This window comes from Pteropus alecto, unplaced genomic scaffold (assembly GCF_000325575.1).
Source record: "Pteropus alecto unplaced genomic scaffold, ASM32557v1 scaffold22, whole genome shotgun sequence".
Taxonomy (NCBI): domain Eukaryota; kingdom Metazoa; phylum Chordata; class Mammalia; order Chiroptera; family Pteropodidae; genus Pteropus; species Pteropus alecto.
The window spans coordinates 9,604,554-9,619,334 of NW_006434839.1; the positions used below are offsets into that span (position 1 = coordinate 9,604,554).

Here is a 14,781-nt window from a genome sequence, read left to right on the forward strand (position 1 = left end):
GGATACAACTTAAAATTGCTGTGGACCAGACAACATGAGGCATAGTAGTTGTCACCGCACATATGTGAGCATGGCTAGGGGCATGACTACAATACCTTGCCTTTTTAATCAAAAAACCATTTAGCACCATTTGAGAAAGAAATGAAGGTCTTAATTGTTTCTGATAACTTCCTCAGTGATCTTTCTGGTAAGATCAAGAAGCACCAAAAACAAACGTCACAGCTTGATAAAAAGTCTGAGAGACAATAAATGAGCACTTTAAAAAAAATGCAGCACCACCCATGCTCTTGATGGCATAGCGGACAATATTACATGAAACTACACAGATAATGATAACTTTGAAACAAGAATTCAGAAGTGTTGGACTCTGAATGTGAAGTTTTAGGAATATCAATTTATTTCACTTACATTTTTTTTTTATATATAAAAGCAATATGATTAAAATTTCTAAGTCAGCCTGAAAGAATTCTTTCAATAAATATAAAATAAAAATGCAGAGTGGTAAATAATTGTGTCAGAGTTTGTCAATATTTTTTCTTCTTGGTACATATATAATGGTGCATCTTATAATTGATGGTGTCATAAATATGATGAAATACTGGTTTTTTTGTTTTCTGACTTCTACCTTCTGGTCTCAAAACCACAGCTTAAACCTTTGTCATGTCACACCAAGATATCACTGTCAACTAACTGGTTTCACAATTAAAGATAAAAAACATTTAACAAAATCATCTGGTCTGACTACCAATCTCTCTTCCCTCAATTCATCCTGCATATCACTGCCATTTTAAATTTCTGAAACACATTCACTTATTATAATCGAATACCATTTACTGAGCACTTACTATGTGTCAAGCACTGCATATATTATTTCAATTAATCCTCGCATAATTCTACAAGGAAAATACTATTATACTCATTATGAAGGTAAGAAAACTAAGGCTTAAAAAACTTAAGTAACTTTCCCCAAATCATAAAGCTAGTATATAGGAGTATAGCTGGAAATCAAACTAATTTTCATCTAGCTCCAAAGCCTGTATGTTCAGCCACTTCATTGTCATTTCTCATTTTTTTCTCAAAAACGCTCCTACAGTTCCCTACTTCTAATAGGAGGAAGTCCAAACAGTCCAGCATTTCGACCTTTCTAATCATTCCCTACTTTCCCAATACTCCTCCACCAGATACACTTGTGGCTGTCCAGCCCTGCAGACTATGCAAATTGCACTGTCTTGAGTTCCCAGCATACAACCTATAGAATCCTACTGGACAATGTTGCTTACCTTCCTCTCTTTAGCTGGCTGGTCCCCTTACTAACTTTTGCATCTAGCAAGTTCTTTTCTTACTTCTGGGTCATTAACTCTACTTTTAAACCAACTATTGCCCATCTTTCAAGGCCCAACTCAATTTCCATTTCCTCTGAGAAAACGTCCCAAGTGTTCCTGCCATCATTCCCTTACTCCTTTAAACTTCTACAGTCTCAAATGATTATGTGTCACTAACATTGTTATTTCCAGGCTACACTGTACACAACTAGCAAGTGCCTGACATTGCTGAGCACAGGAACTGGTCTCTTGTATATTTTAAAACTTTTATTATCAAATATTTCATATATTCAGACATGTACAGATAACATATTAACAAACATTTTCATGATTACCAAAGATAGAGAAAGTTTAAGGTATGAACAGGAGCTATTAGAGTTCTGGGTACAGAACGTGCTCTGTTGAGGATTTAGGAATTGGCTACTACAAAATTAAGGGCCCTTAGGTTGCAAAAATAGTCCCAGACAAGATACCACAATTCCTTGTATACTTGAAGCTTTTCTGGATAAAATTAGAGTCTTCAGGAAGGTCCCATAAAAGATTTTTTTTTTTTTTTTTACCTACGAGCTCCTCTGAGATTAAAAATATATTCCATCTGAGATATATAACAAAGAGATGTCCCAGTCAGAGATGCCCTCAAACCTGTGATCCCATAGCACATCTGGCACCTAGGATGTGGCCCGTGAAGTTATGTTGGCTCTTCCTGTTCTCTCTCCAGCCCCAGCGTCAGCTTCTTTCCTCTCGGTCCAGATTTCTAGTTTTCCCCTTGCCCCTTGGGTCCTTGGTTTTGAACCTTGAAACCAACCTCAAAGGACCTGGATGGAATCCTCATCTCATACTTTGTATCTAACACTGTTATTTGTTGAATAATAAGTAAATAAACATTAGGGCTTTTACTTTATTACTTCTTAAATAGGCTTCCACATATCATGTAAGTTAAAGCCATTTTTTAAAACCTATATAAATAACTGAATGCCTTAGAATAAGAAATTACAACCAACTTCAGAGTCCGCTTATATACCGGGAAAGTGGAATTTATAAAAGCATTAAGATGATTTGATTAGGAAGCTGTTGATTACCCTAAAGCTACCTCTTGCTTCTGTGATTGTGACTAATTTCTAGACCTGTGGAATTGGTTAGTCATACCCAGTGTGTCTCCATCTAAATGCTATGGATTACTGACTCTGAATTGAGTTCTACCTTCAGAAAACTCCTACAGTTCTTCTAGAAAAGAAAAAAGGAAATTCTCTCTCTGTCCTTCAACAAAATATATCTAGGCCCACTCCTATAAAGCTCATAAAAGTACGTGATGTGGCAGTAAGCCACCAAAAGAATGCCTTCAGGGCAGAGCAACTTTAAAAATCTATCATTTGCCAATGCTTTCATGCCAACTTTCTGCGAACATAATATACAAGGGGGATGATAATCAACTTTAATTAATTTCTACTGCTCCCCAGTGAAGTAAGTATTATTCTTACTTTACATATGAGGACTCTGAGCCACAAACAGGAAAAATCAATGTGGAAAACCGCTCAAAAAAAATCAAAGCTTACAAAGAGTTTTCACGAAAGTGGAGTTTTTTCGAGCTACATATGCACACTATAGTGAATATCAACCAATGGGCAGGACTGAATTAGCCCGTCTAAATGCTGATAACTCTGTTTTACTATGGGAGCCATGCCTTCACTAAGCATGATACTTCACTAAGGACCCAAATACTAATAGAGTGATTATCAAGGTTTTTTAACTTGCTTTGCTTTAAAGAGCAGAGGCTTAAAAAAAATTAAACTGCAGAAGACCTAAGAACCAAAAGTAGTAGATCCCAAACAACTTAGAGAAATTTTATGTTTCTCGATAAGAACATCTCGTTCTCCATCATAGCCAAAGGCCCTTTCTGAGAGTTCATCTAATTTTAAGTTATCTAATTACACCAAGTTACAAATACAGACAGACATAGCATATATAATCTCTGAAACTGGTAGCTTCTCTATCCAGCCATCTAGCCAACAAATATTCATTATTAATCTATTATATGTTAAGCACGGCTAAGGAAGTGCTAGGGACAAAATGGCAAGCAAATTTATCTGTTGCAGTGTCCCATTACTGTGCCTAATATCTCGTCAAGAAGACAAACACAAAAATAATCACAAAAATAAATGCACAATTACAAATTAGGACTAGTACTATAAAGAATGACACAACCAAACTTTACTTCATAGAGCTTTACTTCTCAAGGTTTTAATTTAGATCCAATGAAGGATTAGAATTTAGAAATCAAATCTGCATTTTGAATTTCTGAGTTCTGCCAAATGCTTAAGATGCTTTATTTATTCAACAAATATTGCTGAGCAACTAACTACTCATGACAGGCACAGCGCTTGGCCCTGGGAGCATAACGGGGAACAAAGCAGATCCGGTCCCTGCCATCTTGTAGCTCACAATCTAGATGGCAACAGACATTAATAAAATAATCACAAAAATAAGTAATGAAAGTGCATGTGTAATAAGTGCTAAGAGGTGCTGTGAGTCTTGGATAGAAGAACAAGGGGCTTTGATCTGTGCAAGTCAGAGAAGGCTCCAAGGAAGACGTGTCAACTGAGCTGAGGTCTTAAATATGAGTCAAAGTTAAGGTGAAGAAGCGGGTAAGAGAGAGCAAATCACAGGGAAGAGCATACAAAATGCTTGGTGGAGGGATGAAGCAGAATTTGTACAAGAGAGTAAACAAAGACTCTTGTGGTTGGAGCCAAGAGAGAAGCCAGGGAGTCGGGCAAGATAAAGTTAGAGACAGGTGACAGTCGATTAAAGGACTCCTGCTACTGAAAAGGGAACTAGATGGACATCACACCTAGTAACTAGGGTCATGGCAATGGAAACAGAAAAGTAGTCCAATTTAACAGGTATTTAGGAAATGAGTGGAGAACAAAATAGTGAATGAGCTGTGGGGTGAAAGAGAGGGGAGGGAGATGCTAAAAATGGTTCCAAGCTTCTGTCTTGCATAACTGGATAAGGGGGACAGATACTGGAAATAGACATTAATTATTTTTTTGGTGGGGGAGATTTAAGTTTAGTTTTCAAGAACTTGAGGTTACTATTAAGATATCCAGGAGGATATTTTTCTCTTTCCTGTTCTTTTAGTCACATCTTTTGAAAAATTTTTTCCCCTCTTTAATTCTCCCCCGCCTCCCCACTTCTACCCCTGACCTACGGATGTTGCTGTCTCCCCTAGCACACTCGTGGTATGGTCTGTGGCTCCGCCTGGGGCACAAACCCAAGACCTTCTGCATGTAGAGCAGACGTGTTAACCACTACACTATGGAGCTGCCTCCTGGAAATATTTTTGTTATGTCTGTTTTGTGTTATTTGTATCTTCAATATATATGAAAATAATTTTTTTCCTTCTTTAAAAACTACATATTAACGTTTGCACATATAAATAAGGTTTATCTCTTACTTCCTACTGTCTCTTGCCCCATTACTCACTTACTCACCCAAGGTGCTTTCATCACCTCTTCTCTTGGTTCTGCAGGTCTAACCAGGAGAAAAAGGGGAGGTGACCTTTGCTGTTCACCAGCACAAGAATAATGTCCTTTAAACTGCCTCCTTCCCTCCCCAGAAAGAAGCCAGTAGTAGCTGCGGTGAGTGCTTGCCTATAACAACCATCCTGACCCTTCACGGTGCAGGAGAACTGGAAAGGAACTCTATTTGTTTTCCTTTAGAAAACAGGGCAAGGACTAAGAAAATGAGATTAAATTTGAAACCCCATATTAATACCCTGAACAAATTTATGGAAGACACAATATTCTATCACCGTGAATGAAAATCTCTACAATGGTTGAACCCTGGCTCTATTATTCAGAAGTTGGGGCATCTTGGGTAAATCACAACCTCCTTGAGCTAGCATTCTCATTTGTAAAATGAAAATAGTAACAAAGATATACCTACATCTCAGGGTTATTGTCAGAATTGTTGAGAATACGGATATTTAAAGTTTTATAAATCTGCTATACTATACAAGCATTAGTTACGACAATCCTGTGCACTCAACAAATCTATAAACATGTAGAAAATGCAGATTTACTTTTAAAGTAAGATCAAACTCTATGTATGGTTCTATAACCTGCTTTTTTTCACTTAATACGCTGTTGCCATCTGAAAATGTTAATAGAAAGAACTATGTTACAGTGTTTAATGGCAGTGTAGTAGTCCTATCTCTGTATGAATCATCAATTTATCTAACCAATCCCTTATCTTTGAACTTTCAGGCTATTCTCAATTTTTAAAAATTAGTGACTAGTGACTAATACCCCTGCACATAGATCTTTGCTCGTTTAATCAATTATTTCCTTAGGATAAAATTTCAAAAGGAAGCTAGGTTAAAAGTGAACATTTTAGATATTGCAAAATTTCTAAATACTTCAGCATGCATCTTAGAAAAAAGATGTTTATATACACAACTACAATGATCATATCAAACAAATATAAAATTAATTCCTTAATATCATCTAATATCTAATCCATACTCAAACATATCTTTGGGTCTTTGTGATTAATATGTTTATATTTTTATTGATTTTTGAGATATCTTTATACATGAAGAATATTAATTAGTTCACTACTTAGCTTGTGATCTTGGACAAAATACTTAAGCTCTCAAACCCTCAATTTCTACATTTGTAAAAACCAGATAATAATAGATATACATGTCATGGGGTTATTGTGAGGATTAACTAAAAATCACAAAGTGTTTAGCAGAAACAAGCACATTGTAAACACTCGTCAGCTTTAAAAGCTACATACAAAACAAGCAAATTGTAAACACTTCATGAACTTTAAAAACTACATAACATATAACTGCTGTTATTATTTTGAAAAAAATGTTTCCAGTTTGTTGTGGGCCATTTAACTTTGTTTACAGTGCCTTATTATATACCCCAATTGTGGGGTAAGAGGTAATTTGAATAGAATCCAGTATGAAGAATTAAACAAAACCCTGGAAAATGTAAGAAAATTTTCAACAACTATTAAAACCCCCAAAATTTTCATTCCCTCTTCAACAAACTCTCAAAAACAATAAACAATCTTGAATCTGAAATCCATATTCCAAAGATGAGCAGCCCTATTGAATTTTAACTTTTCCAGAGTTCTCAGCAGCCTCCAGCTAGAAGAGTAAAAAGGAAGAATAATGATGGCTTTAGGCAAGAGAACAAAATGCAAATACCAGTTTTTAAATTATTAAATAAGAAAACATGCCAAGTGCTTATAACTATACCTAGAACACAGTAGCACTCAATAAATGTTAGACGTTATTACAAAATCTAAAGCACTTCTTTAACTGTTAATACGAGATTATGTGCAATATACTGCATAACTGACTATGCAAACAATGAGATCTAATTCTTTAATACCACCTTGTATATCAGTGTATATAAGATTAAAGAATATTCTGTACCTTGAAAGTTTAACATAGGTCACCTAAAATATTCAGGGTTCCCTTTGGACAATATAATTTAATTACTTGTTAAATTTTGTGCACATTTATTATTTTACTGAGGTCTGAATATGTTTTGGCTATTTTCTTACTAAATTATCCACTTTGTTGAGGTTTTTAATTTATAAGAACAGAATTAATGCACAGAATTTCCTTACAATTTTCAATCTATTCTTAGCTCTATAACTCTCACCTCATTTCTAAGACTGTACATTTGTTTTCTTCTTTTTCCCAATTAGCATGCTAGAAGCTTTTCTTTCATTGGACTTTTCATAGTACCTTACCTTGAGTGTAACAATTCTACCTTTTCTGTTTACAAACTCATTAATTTCTCCATATGTTTGTTTATTCTTTTTCTTAGACTTAATTTATTGTTACTTTTCCAGCTTCTTTAATTAGATGAAGTTTATTTCTTTTCTATCTTCTTTGTATATAAAAAGAAATTAAGGCAATGACTATTTCTTTGAGTACCAGTTTAGATCATAACTTTCAAGTTTTATGTTATTATTTCTAAACAGTCTGCAAATTAAGTTTTTCTTTTAAGAAGTATTTTAAAATTTCTATATGGTTGAAAATTTTTTCCTGTCAATCTTTTGACATTAAGTTCTAAATTTTCTGTACTATGGTAAAAAAATATGGCCTGTGTAATTTCTGCATTTTACAATTAAGATCTTTATGGCTTAATAATAACATATGGTCAATTCTTATAATCTATAGCTGTTCATGTAATTTTTCACATATGCTAGTATATCTTTTATATTAAACTTATTAGTTCTATTACTCAGATCATTATATTTTTCTTTATATTTTTCTTCCTTGGTCTGACAAAGATATTAAAACCTCCTACTTTTAATTGTTTCTTACATTTCTAACTTTTTGATCTATGTGCTTTGCTTTAATGTTACTTGAGGCATAAAAGGTTCATTATAAATTTATACTGCTTATCAATACTAAATGACCTCTGGTTCTCAGTTAATACTCATTTGTCTTGAGAATTTGGCTTTGTCTGATATTAATGCTATGATCCATGATTTATTTTTGTAGGTATTTGTCTGACATAACTTTGTCTGTTATTTTAACATTTTTAACAGCTTTATTGAGATAAAATTCACATAACATACATATTAGTTTCCGGCTGCCACAAAGTATCACAAACTTGGTGGCTTACAACAATAGAAATTCCTTCTCTTAGTTTTAGTGGGCTAAATTCAAGGTTGTTGGCAGGACTGGTCTTCTGGAAGCTCTAGAAAAGAATCCATTTCCTTGTCTTGTCTAGCTACTGTCTAGCCTGTATTCCTTGGCTCCTGACCCCTTCCTTGCATCCAACCTCTTGCTTCTGCCAAAGCATCTCCTACTTCTATATCGATCTCCCTTTGTCTCCATCTTATAAAGACACTGTGATAGATTTAGGGCCTTACTGGATAATCTGGGCTAATCTCCCCACCTCACAATCCTTAATTTAATCACACCTGCCAAGTCCTTTTCGCCATATAAGGTGACATTTGAAGGTTCCAGGGATTGGACCTGGATGTCTTTGGGGGCCATTATTCAGCTTACTACACCATATAATTTGCCCATCTACAGTGTACAATTCGATCCTTTTTAGTTTATTTGTAGGCTGTGCAAGCATCATAATCTAATTTTAGAACATTTTCATCCCCCCTAAAAGAAACCTCCACACCCTTTGGCTGTTAGTCTCCATTTCTCCCTCACCCTTCTCCAATCTGGCAACCACTAAGCTACTTTCTGTCTTTACAGATTTGCCTATTCTGGATACTGCGTATAAATGGAATCATATAATATGTGGTCTTTTATAACTGGGTTCTTTAACTTAACACAATGTTTTTAAGGTTCATACATGCTGAAATATTTATCAAGACTTCATGACTTTTTATTGTTGAATAATATTACATCATATGGATAATACCACATTTTATTTTCCTATTCTCAAGTTGATAGACATCTGGGTTGTTTCTACTTTGTGGCTACTATGAAAATGCTGCAATTATAAAAATGCTATGAATATCGTGTATAAGTTTTTGTGTATAAGTTTGGCTGCTGTGACCACTGTGTGTTTAAGTCTTATTTTCAGTTCTCTTAGGAAAGCCTAGGTCATAAGATAACTCTACTTTTAACACTCTGAGAAGTTGCCAAACTGTTTTCCAATGCGGCTGCATCATTCTAGATTCCCAACAGCAACATACAAGAATTCTGATTTCCCACATCCTTACCAACACTTACAATTATCCATCTTGTTGACTACCGTCATTCCATTGTGTGTGAAGTGGACTCTCTCTGCGATTTTGATTTTAATTTCCCTAATGATTAATTATTATTAACTATTAGTGCTCAGATGCTTGCTGTCCATTTCTGTATCTTCTTTGGAAAAATACCTATTTGGATTCTAAGCCATTTTAAAATTGGCTCATTTTCTTCTTAACGATTGTTGAGTTATAAGAGGTATATCTCCGGATACAAGTTCTTTACAAGATTTATTATTTGCAAATATTTTCTCGAATTCTGTGGATTTTTTTCACTTTCTTGATGGTATTATTTGCAGCTACCTTAAACATTTCTGAGTCATTGTAAGTATATCACATGAATTGAACAGAATTGGGTTTTGATTTGGATTGTTGTTCCAATCTGAAAGAAAATCTTTGTCTTTAACAAGGGAGTTTATATTTATGGTTTATAACAGAATTAATTAGTCTCACTTATATTAATATTATTTTGTTCTATACTTTGTATTTTGTTTTTTAAATTCCTTCCCTTGTTTTCTATCTTTTGTATATGAACTTGGGTTTTTATCCTTCTTTAGTGCTTTTGAAGATGGATATGTTCTGCTTCTAATTCTAATGGTGTTTATTTTTTAGCTATATTTATGCTTTAGCCATATTTATCACATCTCAGGCAATGGAAAAATATCTGCTGCTTTTTCTCTCAGTCTAGTCTATTATATGACTGTTCTTTTATTGAGTCTGTAAATCTTTTTATATTCTATGTACGACTCACAGTTTCCTAAAACTTTCTTTTGGATTTTTCAGTGAGCAATTTTCGGAGGTATTTTTCTGAGTCTTCTAGATGAGTCTTTTTCATAGATCACATTAGGAGTATAATATTTAAATTTTTTAATACTGAATAAGAAGACATGCTTAGATTTCATGTATGTCAACAGTATGACACTAAGGGCTGCTTGTCAAGCACCATTTTGAACTAGAAGCTTCTACCATATTCTTCTAAGGAAAGGTCCTAATATTCACCCTATTCTAGGGCCTCAGGAATTTGGGGGCAACCTCAAAACAAAACTCAGAAACATTAAGAAAGAATAACAATGTTTGTATATTTGTAGGAAAAAAAAAAAACAATGCAACTAACAAAATCTCAAGTAATTACTAATTCTGAACTATTTAACTGTCTACATTCAATATGGGAGCAATCTAATAAATGTCATTTTAACTTAATAAATTTTATGCTAATAAAAACAAAATGCAATTTAAATCTGGACAGATCATTATTCTACTAATGATTCAAAGTATTTTTGGCCAAAGAGTAGTCCATGTAGCATTAAGTATGCAAGGGTAAATAATAGTTTTATAAAGTTAGCTATGGATAGGTATACAATCAAAATTGAAGCAAAGTGTTAAATCGAATCTTTGAATAAATCTAAGTGATTTTAAATATGCAACTCAAATATCAGTGATGAATAAAATTCTCCCAGCTTTGCCTTATGAAGTTTACATTTCGGAATTATCTACCATTTTGTTTCTGACATAAATCAGCAATTGCTTACAAAATACTCCATTGGTTTCTTAACAAACACAACATCATTTTTTCCTATTACATCTGGTAAGGTAAAATACCTTGTTATAGGAATTGGAAACAGAAATGATCCTTTTTATTCTGAGCTGCATAAAGTAGTCTAAAAACAGGAGCATTTGAGATCTTGCTTCCAAGCAACTGTCATCGGTTTGGCTAAAATAAGCTCTTATAAAAAAATAAAATAAAGTAGTTTGAAAACCCCGCTACCCTGGATAAGGAGGACAGAAGCAATGACCATCACGCTAGACAGAGGATCACGAGAATGTTAACAACAACTGACAGAAATCAAAAGGTATCTGAGAACACAGCAGTTTTCTTACCACATTCTCCAAAGGTGCTGCACCAAACACTTTAAAAACAGGGTTGGGTTTGGAGGGTGAGATACAGAGGACAATAGCTTGCTGTCCCACTCGAGTAGTATATTCATCTAATGTGGCTCGAAGTTTCCTGAATCAGAATGAAAAAAGAATAAAATCGGTTAAAAAAGATAAAAATTACAGTGACACAGACATAAAATTTACTTTGACCTGAGACAATTTATGATGATTAGATACATTTTCTTTAACCTGAATGTGGAAGAGAGAGTGTGAGGTTTGATATCCCATTCAGTAAAGTATGTTGTCCCAAAGACCAATGACCAACCCACTGACATGAGGGTCTGTTACAGGTGTACCTCAGGACATGGCCATGACACAACGCTAAACATGGCAAGTATCATCTTCCTAATCTTTGCAACACCAAAGGGATTTTCGTTGAGTGCTACTAATAATGATAAAGATTACTGCTGAGATTCCTCTTATACTTTATTATATCATCTCCATGTTTAATGAAGGGGGCTTAAATGAACTGCTTCTAATTTCTTTGATTGATATGGTCATCATTTGTCTCACTGACATGACTTTATACAAAAATACTACTTCAAAAATGTTGTCATTTCAAGATTTTCATTGTGATATAAACACTAATTCTGCCCTGCAGTATTTTACAAATGAGGATACAAATATATCAACACTGGATGAAACCTTTTCCTCTGTTCTTTTCCTAAATAATCATGGGAGATTATTTTAAAGTACTACATTCCATATCTTCTGAGAACATAGTCTACCCTTTCAAGGTACTGGTGAGTCATGCCAATTCAAATGAAGCAAAGCCAACACATTTAAAGTTTTCCATCTTTCTCCAAAAGCACGTACTGTTGTATCTATGTCCTTTACAGCAAATATATTCCTATATGTAATACATTCTAATTCCTCTTGCTTATACTACCATTAAAAGAAATGAGAAGAACTGCTTGTCTAGTGATATATAACCTCTTTATCTGCTGAAAGCTACTGTTAAATACTGTTTGGATTTTTCTTTCAGTTTCTTATAATCTTCTTATGTTCTTAATCTAGACCATATTTTCTAGATTTTGTCACATACCATTTACATGGACTGGCACTCCATTTGGAATCAACAGTCCAATAAATATCTAGAAAATCTGAATATAGTTTTAAAACATTATAAGAAAAATTTCTGAAACGTTTTATAGACGAAATTTCTTATCATATATGAATACATGTTGTGCAACTTGTCAAAATATTAACTCCTCTATGTACCACACTTACATATTAATCTTTCTTTGCAGCCTACAAACTCTTCAGAAAAAATAAAAACAAGAAAAGGACCACATACAAAACAAGAAATACGGTGGCATTCCTTGAAGGAATGGTCTGTATTATATTCACTGTCTCTAATTCCTCTCTTCCCATTTTCTTGAAGACACTCTAATCCTTTCATCCTTATCACTCCTTTGAAAATACTATTATCAAGTTTTAACCACGATCTCCATGTTGCTAAATCTAGTGATCCATTGGCATCTTGTTCAACCTGCCAGCAACATTTGACAATGCTGATCACACGCCCTCTTTCTTGAAACACTTTTTACACATGATTTCCAGGATACCACTTCTCTTGGTTTTCCTCCTGATTCACTGGTCACTTCTTAGACTCTTTTCTAGTTCCTTTCATCTCTCCAATCTCTAAAGCTCTTCCCTTGGACATCAACATAGTTGCCCCTTCCCTTACTCAGGTCTCCATTCAAAGATTGCCTTATCAAAGAGGATTTCCCAGGCCTCAGTCCACACTCACTCCCCAGGTGATCTCTTCCAGTCTCATAGTTTTAAATACTACTTATATGCTTATATCTTCTGCTAAGTCTCTCCTTTGAATTCCAGAATAATATGTCCAACTGTACAATCGCTTATTATTTACCACTACCTCATGGTTAGGAAATATCACACTTAACATGTCCAAAACCAAATTCCTGATTCTGCCCTACCCTCACTCCTATATCTGCTCCTCTTCCAATAAGTATCATCTCAATCCTTCCATTAATCAGACCAATAACCTTAAGGTCATCCTTCAGTCCTTTTTATCTCATACCCCACATCCAATCCATCAATGAATCATGCTGGATCTGACTTCTGAAAAACATCCAAAATCTGACCACCTCTTACCACCTTTGCTGCTACTACACTGGTTTTAAGACACGATTATTTCTGGCCTAGATTACTATAATAACCTAACTTGTCTCCCTGCTTCCATTCTTGTACTCTCAGAGTCTATTCTCAATACAGTAACCTGAGTGATCCCTTTCAAATGTAAATCAGACCATATCATTGCTTTGGTCAACAGCCTTCATTGATTTCCCACTTCACTCAGAGTAAGAGTCAAAGCTCTTATACTGAACCAAAAGACCCCATGATGTGGCTCTCCACTGCCACTCTAACCACATTGCCTCTCAGTCTCTCCCTAGCTATTCCTCAAACGTGACTACCATAGCTATTCCTTAAACGTGCCTACCATATTCCTTTCCACTTCAAACCTTTTCCTCTTGCTGTTCCCTATTTCCCTTGGGGAAATGCTCTTCCCCTAGACATCCACACAGTTGCCCCTTCCCTTACTTCAGGTCTCTGTTCAAAGACTGCCTTATCAAAAAGGATCTCCCCAGACCATACATATTTTTAAAAAGTGGGGGGTGAGGGTGGGGGTGGAGAATGACTCTAATCTCCATAAACCCCCTATTTCTATTTTCCTTACTCCACTTTTTTTTTCCATAGCGCCTATCATCATCTGACATATTACCTGTTTGTTTATTTTCTTTTCCCCTTCTCTAGAATATAAGCTTGTTAGGGGAATTTGTTTTATTCACTGTTATATCCCCAAGGCCTAGAACAATGCCTGGCACATAGGAGGCATATAAATTATCCTTGAATTAATTTATATGATATATAATCTGTTAATCATATTTTTAGTTGCACGTATTTAATTTTATAAGAGTACTCTAAAGTCTAATTCTGTCATAAAGAGATCTAACTTGGTATCCTCGGTGAACCTAATAATGTGTGTTCGAACTCTGTCATCCAAACTGAAATATTTGGGAAACAGCAACAATATGAATAAGGAAGCCCTCACCGAAGCAAACGTGTTTGCTGTCTCTTCCGGATAGATGGATTAGACTCAAACACATGAGGCCGTTTCCGCTTCTTTCCTGTTGCCACAGCAGCAGCAGCAGCCATTCCTACAGGACCTGAAATAATAATGCGTGTGCTGAGATTAGGCAGAGCCTGTTAACTGTACAAGACAGGATACAATTAAAGGTACGAAAAAGGTTATATTTATTTCCTAATATGTTATCAATAAATATAGAGTATTCCTGATATTACCAATATATTTCATTCATTGTTGTTCAACATGAATCATATTTTAATTTATCAATAAAACTTACAATAAATCATTAAAAAAAGTGAATGATTTACACCTCCTCACTACATACCAGCTTGAATTTACATGTTTTTTGTTTTGTTTTGCTGTCATGCCCATAGTGTTAAGGCAATAGTCTCAGAGGTGCTAGATGAAATTGCAGCATTGAGAGGAAGAGCTTGCACCTGCCCCCAAAACTACAGATTTCAAATTTCATTTCCATCCCTATGTCCCTTTTTCCATTACCCCAAGACACAGCCAAGTTAAGGAAGTCAGAGATAATCACCCATACTTGGAACTCCAATAACACCTATAAGAGGACTTTCTGGAAAAATAGCATCTTAGTTAAAACTTTTTCTTGTATATCAGAAAATTTTGCCCCAAATGGAGTTGCTGACAACAAGGTTG

General features: G+C 34.8%; 1 protein-coding gene across 9 annotated transcripts in view; it reads right to left on the reverse strand.

Annotated features, from left to right (window-relative positions):
- The window catches only part of NRF1 (nuclear respiratory factor 1), a 118,808-nt gene that overhangs the window by 59,963 nt on the left and 44,064 nt on the right, over window positions 1-14,781 (reverse strand). For all 9 annotated transcript variants that reach the window (XM_025045826.1, XM_025045825.1, XM_025045824.1 and 6 more), the window contains 2 exons: window positions 14,086-14,200; window positions 10,950-11,076 (listed from right to left, as the gene is read on the reverse strand). In XM_025045826.1, the coding sequence (XP_024901594.1) occupies window positions 10,950-11,076; window positions 14,086-14,200 (242 nt within the window). The remainder of the gene's footprint in view (window positions 1-10,949; window positions 11,077-14,085; window positions 14,201-14,781) is intronic.